This window comes from Haliotis rubra, unplaced genomic scaffold, assembly GCF_003918875.1.
Source record: "Haliotis rubra isolate DU_JTF1 unplaced genomic scaffold, ASM391887v1 Scf592, whole genome shotgun sequence".
NCBI classification, from domain to species: Eukaryota; Metazoa; Mollusca; class Gastropoda; order Lepetellida; family Haliotidae; genus Haliotis; species Haliotis rubra.
The window spans coordinates 295,838-319,127 of record NW_025767293.1 but is presented as its reverse complement, the minus strand read 5'-3'; the positions used below and the strand labels follow the sequence as shown (position 1 = coordinate 319,127).

The 23,290-nt window shown below is 40.6% G+C and overlaps 2 protein-coding genes across 2 annotated transcripts; both read right to left on the bottom strand.

The window, feature by feature from the left end:
• Positions 1-3,238: 3,238 nt before the first annotated feature.
• Positions 3,239-11,157, bottom strand: LOC124255097. Its single transcript, XM_046688939.1, has 4 exons — positions 11,024-11,157; positions 10,300-10,333; positions 6,321-6,399; positions 3,239-5,840 (listed from the first exon to the last, which is right to left on the bottom strand). Exons 2-4 carry the CDS (start codon positions 10,316-10,318, stop codon positions 3,929-3,931), a joined length of 2,010 nt encoding a protein of 669 aa, XP_046544895.1. The 5' UTR covers positions 10,319-10,333; positions 11,024-11,157; the 3' UTR covers positions 3,239-3,928.
• Positions 11,158-16,364: 5,207 nt separating this feature from the next.
• LOC124255099 lies at positions 16,365-22,587 on the bottom strand. The gene is made up of 3 exons (XM_046688940.1): positions 22,535-22,587; positions 21,748-21,842; positions 16,365-18,937 (listed from the first exon to the last, which is right to left on the bottom strand). Exons 2-3 carry the CDS (start codon positions 21,840-21,842, stop codon positions 17,173-17,175), a joined length of 1,860 nt encoding a protein of 619 aa, XP_046544896.1. The 5' UTR covers positions 22,535-22,587; the 3' UTR covers positions 16,365-17,172.
• Positions 22,588-23,290: the final 703 nt, after the last annotated feature.

The following is a 23,290-nucleotide window of genomic DNA, read 5'->3' as shown; positions in this document are numbered from 1 at the left end:
AGACATTACGTGAACGTTTGCAGTCCATTCAGACTCTTGACTTCAGTATCTAGTGTGACTACCACGAGCGGCAATAACTGCAGTACAGCGTCTATGCATGGAGTGCACCAATCGATTGATGAAGGCCATTGACACCTGGAACCACACTCAGAGAAAGGCCTGGCGCAATAAATTGGCTGTGTTCGGCCTTGGTATGACATTATTTTGTCTCCTCTGAATTTCATCCCAAAGATGTTTTATTGGGTTTAAATCAGCACTAAGGGCTGGCCACTGCATAATGTTGACACCGTTCTGCTGTAGGAAGTCCCTTGAAGCTCTGGCAGTAACGGCCCTGGCGTTATCATGCTGGAAAATGTTGTTCCGGTGACGTGTGAAATGTGGTATGGCGTGGGGTCTGAGAGCCTGGTTGATGTAGCGCACCGATGTGATGCCGCCTCCTCTCCCTGGACCAAGGTTCTAGAACACCACAGGACCCACTCTCTGGTTCAGGACTATTCCACCCCATACCATGATGCTTGCACCTCCCCATGAGTCTCTTTCCATAACACATTGGCCTGAGTAACGCTGGCCACGTCGTCGCCATATTCTTGTTCTGCCATCTGCAGTTGATACGCAGTACCAACTGTGAACAGAACAGTTCTCCAATGCCTGTATCGCCAGTTTTGGTGTTGTAGGGCAAACTGTAGACGTTCACGCCGATGACGAGGGGTGAGGATAGGTCCACGGTAAGGTCTACGGCAACGGAGGTTCCCGCTGTTAAGACGTCGGCGTACTGTATCAGTACTGATTGGTCTTCCGTGTGTTCCCACTGTCTGGCGTGTTGTTTCGGATGCCTGCATGAAGGGATTCTGTACATGCTGTCGCACAACATGGCAGTCTTGTCGTCTTGTGGTCACCCTTGGTCTGCCAGTACGGGGGAGAGAATTTGTGGTGTTGGTGGCCCGGAAACGTTGCTGCAGCCTGTAGATGGCAACGGCTTGTGCAGTGTGGCCAGCTTCAAGTCTTCCTAGCGCCTGGTTCCTCTGAGCCGTCGTGAGTCCCAACATCCTGCTGACGTTGTAATGTGAATGTTTCAACCAGGTTTGGGGGTGCATTTTATAGGGCTGGTCCTTGGGAACAGCACGTGCAGCATGAGTTGCATGAAAACACAGAGAACACCGTACCATCTACGAGATCAGGTTGCGTTTTGAAGACCATTTCCTGGGTTCCATTCTGAGTTTGGGAAGGAATGTCTTTGCTCAGGTAAAGTTGGAGATGTTGTCAAAAATATACAATCAAAACATTAAATGAGTTTACAGTTATCCGTTTCTGCGAGGGAAAATTCCAAACTGACGTTTCTTTTGCTGCTTATATTTCAATCACAAATTTTGAAAAAGATAAGAAGTAATCTGAATATATGCTTTTAGGTGTTCAGCAACATCTGATTCCTCGGCGTTACAAACACAATACATGTATCTGATTGGATAAGGTGTTATGACTTTTTGGTTGTAGAATGATCGAGTAATAGAATGAGTATGGCTTTACGCCGCTTTTAGAAATGTTCCGGCAATATCACGGCTGGGGACAACAGAAATGGGCTTCAAAAACTGGATCCATGTGGGGTTTCGAACCCGGGTCTTCGGCGTGACAAGCAAACGCTTTAACCACTAGGCTACCCGACCACCATGTTTGGTTGTGGAGGATGGAGTTGTTTATTTATTACACGCCTAAACCGGCGCAATTACATGTTGGATGTTCACGGTGAACCATACATTCACGGAAGTTTTATAATTACAAGCACTATATTAGAAGTACTGAATATTCCATACCATCCATGATCACGTGATCACATTCTAACTCATATTGTTTTGACCTGAAATATTTCCGTATTTTTGTTAAATATATTGGTTCGGTTGCAAACAGATCATATGGTGTGTGTGTGCGTGCTTGCGTGCGTGCGTGCGTGCGTGCACGCCTGCGTGTGTGTGTGTGTGTGTGCGCGCGCGGATATTTCAGCACGAGTAAAGCAATCCGATGTTTTCTGGTCGGGGAACATGGCACTCAAATACAGACAGCGTTAACATCGCCCGGGCCCTGGGAAACAACCTTTGTACCACTGTACTGTCACAGAGGTATTTATCTCCATACTGTTATAAGCGTGAAATCTTATGACATCAACATCTCAAACGCACCTAACATGAATCATAGAAAATTTAGGTGATTCGAATGGGAACCTGAGGAGAGGGAGAGCACTTTGTTCCAGGTGTCTCATGTGCTGCAGTTATTTGTGCAGAGATGGGAACCTGAGGAGAGGGAGGGCACTTTGTTCCAGGTGTCTCATGTGCTGCAGTTATTTGTTGGGAACCTGAGGTTTGTTCTGTCATGTGCTGCAGTTATTTGTGCAGAGATGGGAACCTTATTTGTGGGAACCTGAGGAGAGGGAGGGCACTTTGTTCCAGGTGTCTCAGATGTGCAGAGATGGGAACCTGAGGAGAGGGAGGGCACTTTGTTCCAGGTGTCTCATGTGCTGCAGTTATTTGAGACTTTGTTCCAGGTGTCTCATGTGCTGCAGTTATTTGTGCAGAGATGGGAACCTGAGGAGAGGGAGGGCACTTTGTTCCAGGTGTCTCACGTGCTGCAGTTATTTGTGCAGAGATGGGAACCCTAGAAACCGAGTATCGTGGATTTGAATCCCGGGTCTTGAACATTTGTCAAACCACACCTATACTGGTGACTTTCACAAATGATAAACGTCTAACACCTGTTGGCCATTCTACCACATTAAGCTGGCTAAAACTAGCATATACTTTTCAAACCCGAGTTGAACTTAACTCACTCGTGATCGAAAGCCGCACTCTAATATAATATTACAGCTATATGGCGGCGGTCTGTAAATAATCGAGTCTGGACCAGACAATCAACTGATCAACAACATAAGCGTCGATCTACGCAATCGGGAACCGATGACATGTGTCAACCAAGTCTGACCACCCGATCCCGTTAGTCGCCTCTTACGACAAGCATGGATTACTGAAGATCAATTCTAAATCCCAGATCTTCACGGGTTGATCGAATGAGAAGTTCAGATAGCAGAGACACCACGCATTTTCCTAGCGTTCTGCTTCTTTATTCCGGTTTCATGTAACAATAACGCCTATTTAAACCTTAGCTAGTTCATAAAACTATTTTTGTAAAAGAAACTGCTTCTCCAATGCATGGATTCCATGTTTCCCTGTTGACTGTAAATTAAAAGCCATAATGTGTAGTTGAATATGTTTTATTGCAATATTACAAACAGAGAGAATTTCATCACATTAGACGAACGCGATAACCGTATATGACTAAACATCAATACTGCATTACCCCCAAGATGATTAGTCCCCAATCTCCAATTCCGGACAAAAAACTGTCAAAGCACTTTTATTAGTGTGCATTAATGCAGTGTTTACACGTGAATAGTTTGCGCTATGGCATACAATACAATACCTGGCCACCTATTTAGACATTCCGCTGGCATATGCCACAGAAGTGCATGTAATGAATAATCACCGATCCAGTCATTAGACGGGCATATATTGCACTAGTGCATATCTTGTGTATCCATCAATCCAGCCAGTACTTTCAAATATATTACACTAGTGTATATCATGTATATCCATTGATCCAATCTTTTGACGGACATATATTGCACTGGTGCATATTATTTATATCCATAGATCCCCTCATTAAGCGAAGATATATTGCACTAGTGCATATCATGTATATCCATCAATTATAGTAAATTTCACATATATTGCACTAGTGTATATCCTGTCTATCCATTGATACAATCTTTTGACGGACATATATTGCACTGGTGCATATTATTTATATCCACCAAGCCAGTCATAACTCGGGCGTGTTACCCCTGCCATGTATATGTACTGTATCTGGTTTTCTTTTGTTGCGGCTACAACTGACAAAGATCCCCTAACATGCCACTACCTCCCCTTGGAATGGAGAAAACCTTCGCCTTGGGCTTCGCATCCTTTGGTTTATCAAGCTTTCCTTCTTTATTCGCAGGTCTCAGACTTGGTTGCATCTCTGCCTTAACATTGCCTGACTCATACACATCTTCTGTTGCCAGTGGCGCTTTGGTATCGGGCGATTTCAGTGAAACTGGGTCCTCAGGTGCTGATTTTAGTACCTGAAGCTCTGGTGTCTTCGTTTCTAGCACGTCTTTGGGTGTGAGTTGTAGTTCGGGTTCATTTTCAACTTCAGCCGATAAGGCATCTTTGGGTTGGTCATTTTTGGGGACACCAAGGTTATGTGGATCACTTGATATGGCTTGCGACATGTCTTTGTTCTTCGACATTTTGCCATTTGAGTTATGAGCACTGAGAACATGTTCAGTATTATCCACTGTTGATTGTTCAATGGATGAGATTTTGGCAACTGATGGTCCTGTATTGGGTAAACCATTTGTTAAGAGCTGTACTGTCGCGTCTTCTTCTGTTTTGCCATTTGGCTTCATCAGATTGTGTGTTTCAGATTGTCCTTCAGTCTGTACAGATCGTGACGGGTCTGCTTCCAGTTCATTTGAAGGTAGTGTTATGTCTTCAGAGAAATACTTGAACAAGTTTGCAGTCGTATTTGACTTTCCTTCAACAGTGAAATGACTTGGACTTGACTTACTAGAACCTGACGGTGTTAGTTGCGTGGTCCTCTGTTCATTCTGACCATCTTCAGAAGTGCCACTAAGAATATTGCGTCTCTGGTAATCTACTTGTTGATTCTTAGGCGCGTCAGAGTAATTATCAGGGATATATTTCAGTGCATATACCTGTTGTGGGGACTCGAGAGCTCTATTGCTACGATCTCGATCGAGTTTGAGAGTCTTTGTTGAATCCTCCTTTACTTGTGGTTTGTTAATATTATCTCCTTTCGTATTTCCGTAGGATTTTGGCTTCTTTGGAAATTCAAAAGAAATATCTTTTGGTTTTTTGTTTTTTGTTTTCTTTTTGGCAGATGGTGATCCTTTAAGCCCTGCAGGATTGCCAACGGAATCAGTGCTGACCGCAAACTGTTCTGGACGAAGAGGTTTAACGCACATTATCCTCTTTTCACCTGGAGTCTCCTGTTTTTTCATGTTCTTGTCTGACTGCAAAAGTGGTTTGTTTCCATCCATTTGAATTGGTGGAAGAGGACGCCTTGCCATGTTAGATGAATTCGCCATTGGTAGAGTATTTTTCTGGTTACCTTTACGAGACTTATAAGTCTGCTTAGATAGATTCTTTGGGACGTGCTCAGTAGAAACGGACTGAGGACGATTCGCAGGGTCTGCATGAAAGTTAGAGACTAGGTTGTGCTTTAGTGACTGTGATTGCAATCTTCTCAGAGCATTTTCTGGAAGGGATGCCCTTTCTTCTTCTGTTAATATCAACTGTGAAGGTTGAATTTGTGGGAGCGGCCTAGATTTGTAAGGATTACGATTAGGATGTTTCAGATATATTCCCTCATAGTCGCTTCTGGGACCTCTGTTAGGCTTGGAATTTTTGGCAGTGCCATTCTCTGGGCTAGTCTCGACGTTAAAGTCTCGTAACGTAGCATGAAATGTTGACTTACTTTTCTGACGACAACCACCCATGTTCACCGCTGGTTGCTGATTTGCAAAACACGACTTACTCTCAGTTCTCTTAGAGCTCCCCGAGGCTGTTGGTTCACGCTTGTTCGCGTGTTGAGCAGCGTTTCCAGAAGCACCAGATGGGCATAACAAAGGGTCTGGCTCGTTTGCTCGCATTTCAGCGTTGTCTTCTGCTGTGATCTGTCCAAAGACTGTTGCAATGTCCATGCTTCCAAGGAACTTATACTTTTTCTTCTTTCTTAATGGTTAAAACAGACAAAAATGTAATTGTTAAAATATGGTTGCATAGATGATTCGGAAAACGTTATCTGGGATGGAAAATGACAAATAATCCTTGTTTATTTGATGATCTCTACTCTGTATTCAGTAAATATCCTAGACTGACATCTAGTTTCTGAAATAAGGATAATTTACACACACAATCCCCCCCCCCCCCTCCAACAACAAAAACCAATTAACAAAAAAAAAAAAAAACACTTCCTAAATTATTTTCCTGAAACTGTGGTAGTGTACACTTGCCACATATTCTAGACTTGCTTGGGTTGCATTGGGTATATGTGTTTCAGGGTATGTATGGTAGTTTATAAATATTCTACATCAGGACAAAAGTATACATGTAGATATATGTTCGATGCTTTCTCAGGCAACAGACACTGTTATAATTGAATTCTCAGTACTTCCTTCTTCCAAACCCCTTAATGAATGCAACCTCCTTTACCTTCGGATACAGATGAAGACGACAATGAGAAGAACGATAACAGTTGAAATCCCGAATATCCACACAAACGGATATGTAACTGGAAAATGGAAATGAAAGACAAATAATGTACGAAATATGTCCGGTTTGTGCGTCCGGTATGACATCCTATAGATAATCCCATAGTCTGTACACAAACCACGGTATAACATATAGTCATCTCACGTGCTATCCGCTACCAAAGAGTTACAATACATACCATGGTATGGCACATAGTCATCACACATACCGTGGTGTACCACATATAGTCATCACACAGACCGTGGTGTACCACATATAGTCATCGCACATACCGTGGTGTACCACATATAGTCATCACACATACCGTGGGGTACCACATATAGTCATCACACATACCATGGTTTACCACATATAGTCATCACACAGACCGTGGTGTACCACTAGAGTCATCACACATGCCGTGGTGTACCACATATAGTCATCACACAGACCGTGGTGTACCACATATAGTCATCGCACATACCGTGGTGTACCACATATAGTCATCACACAGACCGTGGTGTACCACATATAGTCATCACACATACCGTGGTGTACCACTAGAGTCATCACACATGCCGTGGTGTACCACATATAGTCATCACACATGCCGTGGTGTACCACATATAGTCATCACACATACCGTGGTGTACCACATATAGTCATCACACAGACCGTGGTGTACCACATATAGTCATCACACATACCGTGGTGTACCACATATTGTCATCACACATACCGTGGTGTACCACATATTGTCATCACACAGACCGTGGTGTACCACATATTGTCATCACACAGACCGTGGTGTACCACACATAGTATCACATATTGGTGTACCACATACATCACAATACCGTGGTGTACCACATATAGTCATCACACATACCGTGGTGTACCACATATTGTCATCACACATACCGTGGTGTACCACATATAGTCATCACACATACCGTGGTGTACCATATATTGTCGTCACACATACCGTGGTGTACCACATATAGTCATCACACATACCGTGGTGTACCACATATTGTCGTCACACATACCGTGGTGTACCACATATAGTCATCACACATACCGTGGTGTACCACATATTGTCGTCACACATACCGTGGTGTACCACATATAGTCATCACACATACCGTGGTGTACCACATATAGTCATCACACATACCGTGGTTTACCACATATACCGCATATTGTCATCACACATACCATGGTTCACCACATATGTTTCACACATACCACAGTATACAACATACCCAACACAGACACCGTGATTGACCATAAGGTCATCACACACACACCTGTTTGACCACAAAGTCATCACACATACCATGGGTGACCACAAAGTCATCACACATGCCAGCGGTGACCACAAAGTCATCACACATACCGTGGTTGATCACAAAGTCATCACACATACCATGGGTGACCACAAAGTCATCACACATACCATGGGTGATCACAAAGTCATCACACATACCGTGGTTGATCACAAAGTCATCACATATACCATGGTTGACCACAAATCATCACATATACCATGGTTGACCACAAAGTCATCACACATTCCATGGCTTGACCACAAAGTCATCCCATGGCTGACCACAAAGTCATCACATGGTTGACATGGTTGACCACAAAGTCATCACACACATCATGGTTGACCACAAAGTTGACATCAAAGTCATCACACATACCATGGTTGACCACAAAGATCACAAAGTCATCACACACCACCATGGTTGACCACACAGTCATCACACATACATCATGGTTGACCACAAAGTCATCACATACCATGGTTGACCACATCAAGTCATCACACATGGTTGACCACAAAGTCATCACACATACCATGGTTGACCACAAAGTCATCACACATACCATGGTTGACCACAAAGTCATCACACACATCATGGTTGACCACAAAGTCATCACACACACCATGGTTGACCACAAAGTCATCACACATCATGGTTGACCACAAAGTCATCACATACATCATGGTTGACCACAAAGTCATCACACACATCATGGTTGACCGCACAGTCATCACATACCATGGTTGACCACAAAGTCATCACACATACCATGGTTGACCACAAAGTCATCACACATACACATCATCACACACCATGGTTGACCACAAAGTCATGGTTGACCACACATCACACCATGGTTGACAAAGTCATCAGTCCATGGTTGACCACAAGTCATCCATGGTTGACCACAAAGTCATCACACATACCATGGTTGACCACAAAGTCATCACACATACACATCATGGTTGACCACAAAGTCATCACACATACCATGGTTGACCACAAAGTCATCACACATACCATGGTTGACCACAAAGTCATCACACATACCATGGTTGACCACACAGTCATCACACATACCATGGTTGACCACAAAGTCATCACACACACCATGGTTGACCACAAAGTCATCACACACATCATGGTTGACCACAAAGTCATCACACACACCATGGTTGACCACAAAGTCATCACACACACCATGGTTGACCACAAAGTCATCACACATACCATGGTTGACCACAAAGTCATCACACACATCATGGTTGACCGCACAGTCATCACACATACCATGGTTGACCACAAAGTCATCACACACATCATGGTTGACAACAAAGTCATCACACATACCATGGTTGACCACAAAGTCATCACACATACCATGGTTGATCACAAAGTCATCACACATACCATGGTTGACCACAAAGTCATCACACACATCATGGTTGACAACAAAGTCATCACACATACCATGGTTGATCACAAAGTCATCACACATACCATGGTTGACCACAAAGTCATCACACATACCATGGTTGATCACAAAGTCATCACACATACCATGGTTGACCACAAAGTCATCACACATACCATGGTTGACCACAAAGTCATCACACATACCATGGTTGATAACATAATCATCACACACACACACACAATGGTATGCTACACAATTGTCACACACTTGTTTGATGCGCTAAGGGCATGCATGTAGATGAACTATAGCGCTATATAAATACCCATATACTAATACTTACAAATATGGTGTACAACAATAATTACTATTATTCTAAGTGAGTCAGTATATTTTATCGTCAAAGTGAACAGTCATATCTAACTCCGAGGTATGCATGCCCTAGAATTTGAACTTTGGTAAAAACCACGAGCGCAGTTATGAAGCTGACAAACGTCAAAAGGGTCGGACGTGATTTTAGTATTGTTTACTGCGATGTAAACTCCGTAGTTTTGATTTGTTTTGTGTGCATTTTCGACGCACTCATCAATATTCCAGCTTTACGACAGATATCTATAAATAATCGAGTCTGGATCAAACGATCCAGTGATCTACAGCATTATTATCGATCTTCGAAATTGGGATACGATTACATGTGCCAACCAAGCTAGCGAGCCTGACCAACCGATCCTGTTAGCCGCCTCTTACCACAAGCAAGGTTTGCTGAAGATCAACACTAACCTTCACGGATTCGTAGTTTAAACTATACATGATAACGTTTAGTCACTGAAGCCAATTTCTGAAGGATAGGGTGTCATCAACACCAAATATACGGGATGACTGATGTTTAGGTTTAGGTTTAACTGCTTCTCATCGCAAGGAGAGGAGAGTTTGACAGCGCCAAACTACTGGCATGTACATATACATTTTAATGTGATGAATCAGAAGATCAAATAATAGAATTGTGTGGAAATGAACACGCCATTCAAATGCTCACGTTGTATGTGTTAGAGCTACCTCACTGTGAGTGAAACTTTGTCAGTTAGCACATGACAGACTATACAGACTTTACGTGACACATGGCTGCGCCTACTTTACTCATACAATCCATAGTCCACCGGTAGTGGTAACAATGTGTTTGGTAACTGGTGATTACCTGGGGCGGAGGTGACCATCGTGGGTGCATTGAACTGAAAAAAGAATAAACACAACGGTTTAAGTAACTTTCAAAGAATGCAATTCAGTTAACTACATTTTTGCAAGAATCTGTAACATAATAATCAAACGACTAATCCCTTCTCTCTCTCTCTCTCTCTCTCTCTCTCTCTCTCTCTCTGATTGTGAGAGTGAAAGGGGGTCGGAAGGAACAGATGCTAGTCAGACAGAAAAACAGAGTAAAAAAATAAGCAAGGGTGAGAATTCATATAACTGATAATCCAATAAATATATTCATAAATTATATGCACAAATACTATAAGTGTAAACTGTATACCTTGATTGTGCATAAGTAATTTTAACCATTGTCAGTACGTATAAGTCCATAATAAATAGCAGATACATATCAAAATAGCCTTTAAAACAAATATTCATTCGGTGATGAATACAGGTGTAATTATAATTATATTTCAATCGGGATCAGTGTTTTCTCAACTGAAAAACGATGCTGCATTTAACTATGGTATCAGTACCTTTTAGTCGTTCGCTGTCCTACCGTGCATCTAGGCAATGTGAAAGTGAGTGAGTGAGAATTACTCAATGCCGTAATCTTGCAGCTAATCGCGGCGAGCAAAAGTAATGTATTTGTAAAACATAAATAGATGTAACCATTAAACATTTCAATTAAGTAAACTATGATTTGAACAGAAGGATTAATTTCCTACCTGATAGTCCGGTTCAAGCTGGAGCCGAGTTTTCCGGGATAAATGAGGGGTCGCAGCCGACTGAGTTAAAAATAATGTATGTATGTATGAAACCAATACAAATGGCGCCACCAGTGTCCACAGCTATATTCGGTGTCAGGGAAATGGGGCTCATGGACCTCTGATTAATAATATGTGAGCAGGAAATGGTTCATTTCATGTGAAAATACAAAAATCACCCGGAAATATTTTGGACCCAAGTCTAATGTATAATAAAGCGTGATGGTTTATACGACATCAAGAACAAAATGATAATGTTGTGACGCGAGGTACCTTCCCGGGGAAAACTACATTAAGATGAAAAGGTTAACAGAAGGAACTCTTTAGAAACTTGTAAACTTGTCACGTATCTTTCACATTCTTGGCCATTAATAGTCTGTATTAAGGAAAAGAGTTTATGGGTGTAAACTTCTATATTATGTAGAATGGCGACCTTCATAATATAGAACTTAACATCCATAAACTCTCTAAATGCCATTCAAAGACCTAATAATCTGTATCTGGGCAATTGTATTGGTATAGAGTATAATCTGTATTGGTCAGTGCGTGTATAGTATTTACACTAAGTTAAATAAGTATTGGTCAGTGTGTGTGTTGATATCGTATTTACACTGAGTTAAATCAGTGTTGGTCAGTGTGGATGTGTGGATGTTGTTATAGTATTTACACTGAGTTAAATCAGTGTTGGTCAGTGTGTGATGTTGATATAGTATTTACACTGAGTTAAATCAGTATTGGTCCAGTGTGTGCTGGTATAGTATTTACACTGAGTTAAATCAGTGTTGGTCAGTGTGTGTGGATATAGTATTTACACTGAGTGTGTCAGTTGTGTGATATAGTATTTACACTGAGTTAAATCAGTGTTGGTCAGTGTGTGGATGTAGTGATGTTTGGTCAGTATGTGTGTTGATATAGTATTTACACTGAGTTAAATCAGTATTGGTCAGTGTGTGTGTTGATATAGTATTTACACTGAGTTAAATCAGTATTGGTCAGTGTGTGTGTTGATATAGTATTTACACTGAGTTAAATCAGTGGTGGTGAGTGTGTGTATTGATATAGAATTTACACTGAGTTAAATCAGTATTGGTCAGTATGTGTGTGTGTGTGTGTGGATATAGTATTTACACTGAGTTAAATCAGTATTGGTCAGTGTGTGTGTTGATATAGTATTTACACTGAGTTAAATCAGTGTTGGTCAGTGTGTGTGGATATAGTATTTCCACTGAGTTAAATCAGTATTGGTCATTGTGTGTGTTGATATAGTATTTACGCTGAGTTAAATCAGTGTTGGTCAGTGTGTGTGGATATAGTATTTACACTGAGTTAAATCAGTGTTGGTCATTGTGTGTTGATATAGTATTTACACTGAGTTAAATCAGTATTGGTCAGTGTGTGTTAAATCAGATATAGTGTTTACATGAGTTAAATCAGTATTGGTCAGTGTGTGTTGATATAGTATTTACACTGAGTTAAATCAGTATTGGTCAGTGTGTGTGTTGATATAGTATTTACACTGAGTTAAATCAGTATTGGTCAGTGTGTGTGTGTTGATATAGTATTTACACTGAGTTAAATCAGTATTGGTCAGTGTGTGTGTTGATATAGTATTTACACTGAGTTAAATCAGTATTGGTCAGTGTGTGTTGATATAGTATTTACACTGAGTTAAATCAGTGTTGGTCAGTGTGTGTGGATATAGTATTTACACTGAGTTAAATCAGTATTGGTCAGTGTGTGTGTTGATATAGTATTTACACTGAGTTAAATCAGTATTGGTCAGTGTGTGTTGATATAGTATTTACACTGAGTTAAATCAGTATTGGTCAGTGTGTGTTGATATAGTATTTACACTGAGTTAAATCAGTATTGGTCAGTGTGTGTGTTGATATAGTATTTACACTGAGTTAAATCAGTATTGGTCAGTGTGTGTGTTGATATAGTATTTACACTGAGTTAAATCAGTGGTGGTGAGTGTGTGTATTGATATAGAATTTACACTGAGTTAAATCAGTATTGGTCAGTATGTGTGTTGATATAGTATTTACACTGAGTTAAATCAGTGTTGGTCAGTGTGTGTGTTGATATAGTATTTACACTGAGTTAAATCAGTGTTGGTCATTGTGTGTGTTGATATAGTATTTACACTGAGTTAAATCAGTGTTGGTCAGTGTGTGTGGATATAGTATTTACACTGAGTTAAATCAGTGTTGGTCAGTGTGTGTGTGTTGATATAGTATTTACACTGAGTTAAATCAGTGTTGGTCATTGTGTGTGTTGATATAGTATTTACACTGAGTTAAATCAGTGTTGGTGAGTGTGTGTGGATATAGTATTTCCACTGAGTTAAATCAGTATTGGTCAGTGTGTGTGGATATAGTATTTACATTGAGTTAAATCAGTGTTGGTCAGTGTGTGTGTTGATATAGTATTTACACTGAGTTAAATCAGTATTGGTCAGTGTGTGTTTGTGTGAGTGTGTGTGGATATACTATTTACACTGAGTTAAAACAGTACGTAAATCAAGGTCATTACACCCCTACGGCTTACCATCATCTTATCAAGGCCAATCAAGATTAAGCAGCCCTACCCTTTGTCCATCTGGCTTCAAAGCCTTTACCTATTATCACAATCCAAAACTATCAGTAATGTCATCACACTGTACAACAAACTCGTTAATTATATATACTCTAATACCCATGTATATATTTTCCTTGTTCATAATGTGTATCACTTGCTTGGTAACGGTGGTAGCATCTTCACCGATATGTCGCATCCGTTTCAATAAAGAAGGTGTCCATCCATAAAAATCGTTCTAGTTGATATTGTATCGAAACTGAGTTAAATCGGTGTGGGTGTAGATACAGTATGTACAGATTTAAGTTAGTCGAGTTAAGTTGAGTGAAATCAGTGTTGATGAGTGGCTGTAGTATGTAGTATTTAGTTTTAAGTTTGTCAGTGAGTGTATATTTATTTTTCACACTTATATAAGGTATATAGAAGTGGGTGAGTGCGTGTGTAGATATGGTAGTTGCATGGGATTACTAGAGTTCAGTGGAGACACTCAGCCGCCCAAGGCTGTAACACTTTCGCCTACATGGTGTCTGAAATACTTACAACTGAAGCTAACATATGAAACAACGTTTTCAGTGAGTATATACATATATAATTTCATACACAACGCGAATAATGATCTGCAGAGAGCAGAACAGTATTTGATCATGTCTATTAAACTGGCGTTTTGTCGTAGGCAGTTCATTGATAGAGAGTGAGTGAGTTTAGTTTTACGTCGCACTCAGCAATATTCCAGCTATATGGCGGTGGTCTGTAAATAATCGAGTCTGGACCAGACAATCCAGTGATCAACAACAGGAGCATCGATCTGCGCAATTGGGATACGATGACATGTGTCAACAAAGTCAGCGAGCCTGACCACCTGATCACGTTAGTCGCCTCTTACGACAAGTATGGGTTACTGAAGGCACATTCTAACCCGGACCTTCACGGGTATCATTGATAAAGAAAGGATAATAGCCATGGTCTTGGGCATTTCTATCTGTGCATATATGCATTAAATCTCACAATGTAATAATGATGTATTATTCATATTTTGTTACACCTTGTTAGATTTGAGAGCTATCTGGCCAACTGACGCTGAAGAATGACTAATTCTTTTAAAGTGGATTCCTTTTACTTATATATTCTCCCAAAAAAGAAACGCATCATGAAAATAGCAATTTCATGTAGCAATGAATTAAAACGTGATTCATTTTACAAAAGGTTTTGCTCTGTTTATGAGTCCTATGGTGTTTATGTTTTGAAACATCACAACAAAACGCGCCATCCGTAAAATACCCGTATTTAACAGCATGATTTTCAATTTCGGCGTGTAGTGTCACAGAATACACAATGCACATGCAATGCACGTGAAAGTTGGGGATCAGATAGTCTCAATGATGGGTATAAAAGGTTGATCGCTGTCTGTCGCTTATTCACTGTATTTGGAATATTGTTGACGAACGCAAAATGCCACGTCTAAGTGAAGCCAACCGTCATATCGCCATTGGTTTGCTTGAAGCTGGCCAGTCTCAACGTGCAGTTGCCCGACGCATGAATGTTCACCAAAGCACCATTTCACGGCTCTGGGAGAGATATCGCCGGCAGAATTCGGTAGCAGATGCCCCTCGTAGTGGGCGACCTCGAGCGACCACTGCAGCGCAGGATCGCTACATCCGGGTACATCACCTGCGTCATCGAACAGCTACGGCGAGCAGTACCGCTCGACAAATACCCGGATTGAGGAGGCTTTCTGCACAGACCGTCAAGAACAGGTTGAGAGAGGCTGGTTTACGTGCCAGAAGACCATATTTTGGCCCTGTGCTTCGACAACAACATCGTCGACATCGAGTTCAATGGTGCACCAACGTTCAGGCCTGGAACCTACCGATTTGGCGTAGAATCTGGTTCAGTGATGAATCACGATTTCTATTGGCGACGCGATGGAAGAATGCGGGTGTACAGACGTCGACGTGAACGTTTCACCGACGCTTGCGTTCCCCAGGTGGACAGATTTGGCTGGGGCAGTGTTATGATGTGGGGAGCGATCACCTGCCTTAGGAGAAGTGATTTGGTGATGATCCAGGGCAACCTGACAGCTCAATGGTACTGTGATGAAATCCTACGCCCACACCTCCTTCCAATCACTGATCGCCAGAGGGAGTTGTTTCAACAGGACAATGCCAGGCCCCAAGCAGCACGTCACACTAGAGACTTCCTCCAGAACCACAACATCAATGTGCTCCCCTGGCCCTCAAGATCACCGGACTTAAACCCGATAGAACATATGTGGGATGCCCTGGACAGACGGGTGCGACGCCGTAACCCTCAGCCCCAAACACTTCAGCAACTCGCGAAGGCACTACAGGCAAAGTGGGCTGCGATTGGGCAACACGAGATTCTGAGACTTATTCGTTCGATGCCGAGGCGATGCCGTGCAGTTCTGGATGCCCACGGTGGTCACACGAGGTACTGACTTCAGCGCCACCACAAGTCTCCATGTGACACTCAAACTGACGTTCCTCGAGTTGGTGCCAAAGACGGATAATTCTGCATTCCCAGTGTGCAATTTCGCTATATTTCATTGACTCATAAAGCCTACAAGATGTTTCAAAATAAACATAAAAATACAGTTAATATTCCTATATGCGTTTCTTTTTTGGGAGAGTATATATTAAAATAATCTGTGAGATTTTCATTTCCATTATGGAAATTGTAAATTGTAATTAAAAAATAGCACATTTTCCAACATTAAGAATCGACTTTATTCTATAACAAGCTTAAACGTTATGTACAGTGCAATGAAAAAATACCCATATATAGCATTTGTTTTCGTAAGTTTTTTCTATGAATACAGAGTTACAAGGTAGATGAGAGAATATGATATAAGTATTTGTTATAATGAAACATACATCATTACTTGAAATGGATATAATCCACCTATTTTAGCGAAACACTTAATGTCCCCTTACTCCAAGTGATTGTTGTAATGGTTAACGAACGGTCAGGTCACTACGCTCACGTCCCAACATATACGGTTGACATTCAAATGGGGGAAACCAATGTACAATTTGCAGGACTGCAACATACGCAGAAGTGTGATACGACAACTTCACATTTCTTTCATATTTCTTGCTCCTTCCGAACAATATCCAAGAACACAAATCTCCCATGACGATCCTGGTTAGATGTATCTACAGCAACCCATGCTTGTCGTGAGAGGCGACTAACGGGACCGGGTGGTCAGGCTTGTTGACTTGGTGAATGCATGCTATCGTACCACAATTGCGTAATATATGTTCATGTTGTCCATCCCTCAATAGTCTGGTTCAGACACGATTATTAACATATTTACATACCACCGTCATATAGGTGGACTAGTACTGAGTGCGACATAATCAACAAACAAGTTCATAACTATTCAGTTAAACAAATGGCAATTTCGTGAAATCCTCAATGGCCTCCTGTTTACGGCCATCTATTGTCTAAGGAATAGTTACAGCCAAAACCTACATAGGTCCGGATGTGCGCTCGACATACATCAAGCATTGTTTCTATGAATATCTCTTGTCGGGTTTCGGTTTAGGAGGTACGGAAGGTTTCAATGATTTATTGCTCGCAACAAATGAGTCACTTAATAAATCCTCATAGTGTCCATCCTCTGTTTTGATTTCCTTTACTTTGGCAGCTAATGGTGGATGTGTAGGTGCCTTATCTACATCCATACATTCGTTCACGTAGTGGGTACCTTGATCATTCAGTGGTATGTCGTCAGGTTCTACACTGGTTGGTTCATTCCCAGGCCGATCAGTTTCAGATGATCCTTCTTTGGATGTCTCTCTCTTGTATCCAGACACATGGAGGTTGTAGGGATGAGTTGCAATAGCGGTCAGATAACCAGAATCCAGAGAAATTCGAAATGGCTCTGCTTTAAAAGCCATTGCATCAACCTGATGCTTTGGGCTGATATGTCCGCGAGGATTCATCCGTTGATCTGGGCTGGATGTTTTCTGTTCATTTCCTGGATCAGCCTTATCTTCTACTATAAATGAAGCATATGGGTTATTCTCTTGACCTTTCATCTTTCTTTTAAATGACCTTTCCAATCTCCCCGCATAGAAAGGATTAACAACTTCTGTATCATCAAGTCCTTCAGTTCTAAACACATCCTTCTGTCTGGCTAGGTTTGGCCTATGACCGCTACGTCTGCATCGTGGCATATCATCGATACAGTCATACAAGTGGTCTTCTATGGCATCATAATGATTTATGACAGCGTCAGCACCATGTAATTGTTCATCGCATATTTCATCATATGCATTTGTAGGCTCTTCTCGCGAGATTGCACCTCCACCCTCCGCACCGGATGAGCTGCATTCTGTAATCTCAAAGTGATTCTTTCCTGCAAGGTTTGGTACTGATGGGGGAGGTGCAGTTGGTCTCCTATTCACGGAGTTTTTTCGGACAGATATAGTCTGGCATTCCTTCTCCATTGGACACTTTGCTAGTGGCATCAGCGGTACAGTTTTCGGTGGTGTTGGTTTTCTCTTGGTATTTGACGCCTTCTCCATTAGTTCCTCTCCAATATCTCCATGCAGTTCTTCAGCCCCTGCCTTCTCCATTTGTAAGGCATTTCCTGGAGGCTTCCTGCCTCTTCGAGTCCAGTTTGGCAGCGTCGTTGGGAGAGGTGGTGGCCCCAAAGAGGGTTTCGTGTCGTTAGAGGCCTTGGATACAGATGGTGGTAACGTTTTCGTACGAGTAGCAAGCATCGATGGAAATACGTCGTCCTTATCAAGGTTCTCGAACCTATCTGCCATTTGTGCCAATATCGCTTCTGAGGATGCGTTGGTGCGTTCTCTTGTTTGTTCGCTTGAGGAACTGCTTTTCAACCTTGGAGTAGGAATTGGGTGAAGGGGCCTATCTTTCCTTGCATCAGGCCCACCGCCATCACGTCCATCAGCGGTTGAATTAGATTTGGGGTACACTGGTTCTGTTGTAGTTTCAAGTTCAGTAACGTGCTGTGTGTTCTCAAACTTCGTCTCTGTCTGATCTTCCGTCATCGTGTCATTAGTCAGACTTTCATCTTCAGAGGAATAGCTTGTAACGCGTAACTGTAACCGGTCTATGTCTATTACATCACTGTCATGGTTGGTTGTATCACTTGCCCTTTGGTCATTCTTATCGCACGTCAGTTTTTCGTCAACTTCATCATCATCATTTTGTAATCTGTGTTCTTGGTCTCTGTTTACCCGTCCATAATCCTTCAATTGCACCATGTAATGTCGCGTTGACTTTTGAAAACAGCATCGATAAGCCATTCTGTAATGCAAAGGTTCAGTTTCGTTACTTTCGCTTCCCACAAAACTATCTGTCCGATTTCTCGAAACAGTTTTTACTCACATTTCAGACAGAGATTAAGATTTTTATATATTTTTATTTACCGTTGTAGTCAATAGGTGACATTGACAGGTACAATTGTGCTAATTGTGCTGATATACATGTAATGATTTTCCAGAGAAAAAGTCTGTAAATGTCATCACATAGCATTGTAACTTCATAGTCTGCGTGTGTGTGTACATATGTATGTACGTATGTATGAATGTTGTATGTATGTATGTATGTATGTATGTATGTATGTATGTATGTATGTATGTATGTATGTATGTATGTATGTATGTATGTATGTATGTATGTATGTATGTATGTATGTATGTATGTATGTATGTATGTATGTATGTATGTATGTATGTATGTGTATGTACGTACGTATGGTTGTGTGTATGTACGTGTGTGTGTATGTATGTATGTACGTATGTGTTGTGTGTATGTACGTGTGTCTGTCTGTCTGTCTGTCTGTATGTATGTATGTATGTATGTATGTATGTATGTATGTATGTACGTACGTATGGTTGTGTGTATGTACGTGTGTGTGTATGTATGTATGTATGTATGTATGTATGTATGTATGTATGTATGTATGTATGTATGTATGTATGTATGTATGTGTGGAGGGGAGTGGGTGGGGGTATGCATTGTATCTATATCAAATAAGGATAACAGACAAAATTATTCATCCCTCTACTTATAGCGCTGGAAGAGATGACCAAAAGGGGAACAATTTGTCAACACCACAAGAAGAGGAATAAACATATTTTGTAATGTCATAATACTTAATTATCTCTCTTTCACATGACTGATAAAGGGTACAGTTGAATTTCTGCTGTGTCTAAAGATAACTTGCTTCACAACAAGTATTAGGGCATTAACTGGATTATTATTTATTCCATTGATTCCAAGCAAAATTTTCTGTTTTGTGGAATGTAATGGGATATTCAAGTCAGTTAGGAGCCACGACTGGAGGTTTTTCCAGATATCTTGAACAATATCACAGTCCCATAACAGATGGGTAACTGAATCAATGTTATATTTACAAAAACTACAAATGGGAGAGTCTATATACTGGATCTTAAACAAAAACTGTTTTGTAGGTACAATATTATGGATAATTCTGTATTGTAACCATCTTAGATCAGTGCTATATGTGCACTTCCATGGGATAATATTACATATTTCCCAGTCCTTTGGTAGGAGATTTATATTCAAGCTATCCCAGTTTTTATTATAGTGTTCTGTTTTAAATATAGAGAATAGGAGTGTTTCATAGAAATATTTGCTACTTTTTTCACTGCATCTTAGTTTAGACAAATTAAAAGGGTATGTCGGTTTAATGCTCAGAGTTGTAAAATCTGGAATATTTACCTTGAACATGTATGTACTGATTGCTTGTTTGACCCCTTCAAAGGTGAGGAAATTAGTTCTGAGTTTATATAGATCTCTAAAGTCATCAAAGGATAGAAATTTCCCTTCTGCTGTCAGCATCTCAGATACAAACACAACTCCCTTGTTATACCAATATTTATACAGAATAGGTTTGTTATCAATCAATATGTCATCATTACACCAGATAGACTGTGACTGGACTTCAAGTTCACTTGTAATAGGATCTTTTTGCTTAGATATAAACCAAGTCCAAGCAAGTAACACATCCTTCCAAAACTGATTAGTAAAGGTTGGAGTAACAACATTTTTAATACAATTACTATCTGCAGACCATTGGTAAATTTCACATGTTATCTTTCTAAGAAAAGATAATCCCATCTATTTGATTTATGTAATAATTTTCTTACCCATCCAAGATTTTGGGCAGCAATTGAGATTTTAACTCAGCTGAATTTATAACCTGGTTGCGATAAAAACAACAACTCCAAGTTAAGTTACCAAGTAACCAACCTACCAAATACCACGTGTTAACGCAGTTTTAGCTTAGCATCGAGTTCAAGACATTTCGGGAAGTGCGTAAATCTAAGAATAAAAACTAAGACTTGAGATGAAGCTCAGATTTGAGTATACTTTGTTTCGATGAACCGGGGTATGAGTTATCGGCTTGAACTTTGATCTCAAAGACAATCTTTTTCAGCTAATATAGGTTTGTAAGGCCCGGTAAACCGGTCGGTTTGTTATATATAGTAATGCAGTATAAACAATAATACGTCAGAAACCTACATATTGAACACAGGAGTAAACATGATTGCCTTATTTTCTATTCCGCATGAGCGGGCATCTCATTGTGAACAACTTGAGAGAGATTGATCGGTATCATAAATTGGAGCTATGCAATGTGAATGACGGATTGCTTGTTTATTGTATGTGTGCTATGACGTTTTTATTTGTAAATAATAATGTAATGAATAAATATGTTTTTAAAAGCCAGGTCATTTTAGCTTAGTACTTAAAATGTATGCAGACTTGGGCCTCCTTTCACAAAGCACTAAGGTGAGTAAGTCACTAAAGTAACCTTTGTGCAATGTTACAGAATGGGAGTTAAGGTGAACCTTAGTAAAGGTTGCTTCGTGAAAGGAGCCCTTGGTCTCGTAGCTATATGGCTGAGATAATGATGATGTAACGTAAAACTCAACTCAGCTAGTTTCTATTCTTCCTTGATATATTTTCATCGCTGTATGACTACAAGCTAACGAAAGAGTGATATATTCATCAACGAATCACACAACTTGAAATATTGGTGAAATTTCAGTTCACAAGCAGTCGTTCTACTGAACAAACATTGTTACCTTAAACAACCGCCTAAGATCATTGTCAACACTGTTACCACGATGACGGGCCATACAGCAAGATTTGCAATTAGGAGAGCTGCATTCACGTCCATCTGAAAAAGAAAATTATAATTTGATAGTACCATTAAAATATGAGTCAGCTACTTCAATTTTACGCTTTTTCGAACCGTGTTTTAGTCATACTAGGGCCCCTTTTCACAAAACTATCGTAGCGCTATGACTGTCGTAAGTCTGTGTTACAGTATAGGAGGTGCGAATGCTACGAGAAAAGTTACGAGATCTTAGACTTACGAGAGCTTTGTGTAAGGGGGCCCAGATACTTATTAGCACACATTAGATGATGGTACTTTGCTGAGATACACGCGATTATTGATAGACCTCGCTTCTCATCTAGGCACAATCTAGGGTTCAAACCCACGGCAGAGCGGTGTCTAGCAACCATATCAGCGGTCAAGCTTCGCTACATGCATTTGCAGAGATTTACCACTGGTGTCTGCTTATCTCGTTGGTTATCGATGACAGCTTCTGTCGGGAGTCTACAATACTGATTTATAGAGTGCATGTCCGCATTTACTTGGTGTAATCAAATATTAAAACTGCCTTGGTCCCAGACTGACTTATCTAGATCATTGGTTTTTAAAAGTTTCGCACGTTTTCACCCATGAGTGTTAGAATACCGATGTACTCAAGAATATATATAGCTTTCCTGTTAACTATTAACATTAACACAAGTTCTTACAAAAGTAATTAAACATTTTGTTAAAATGATATATAAGTGGCATACCGTGTTCGTTCGTGCCTCTCAGCGAAGGGTATTTGTAAGACTGGTAATTGAATTCGTACAGGAAATATTTTGAGTGTATTCTATAACTCACAACTTCCTACTTTCCATGACGTATTTGATGCATGAGTTACTGGGTTTGTTGTGTTAACGCCGCTCTGAACAGTATCTCAGTAAAATCAAATTGTGTCCCTTTTTGAGAAAACAAAAACAAAAGCGATGCTCGTCTTAGATGTTTTTTGTGTTTTAAGGTGAACAATTGACGTGTGTTTGCATGTGTTTGTGATGACTGGCACGAGTGTGTCAGGATCCGAGGAACTCTGCAAATACCTGGTACTGTCAATATTTAAAACATACTTTATGGATGACAACATCGTGTTTATTGTTATCCATAAAGTTATAGGTTTCATTTTGACTCGCCAACGTCTTGAATGCCGATGAAACAGTTACTGTCAATATTTGATTGTGAATCACAGACGCAAGCTCATTATGCGATGATACATGAATCAACTCTGCTTGTAGCAGATATTTTATTTGTAAACATTTACAAACACAGACTGTATAGGTCATGACTTGCTTTAAGACTATTTCCTAAATGACAAAGGAAATTTTGTACAATTTGATTGTGTTTATGACCTTCGGTTCACATGCACTCTCTAGTCTTGACATACTTCCTTGTACGGATACATGTTATAATCGTGATGTCCTCTGTATAGTGTCCAGATTATGCACACGCACAGTCACACTCACATGCACACT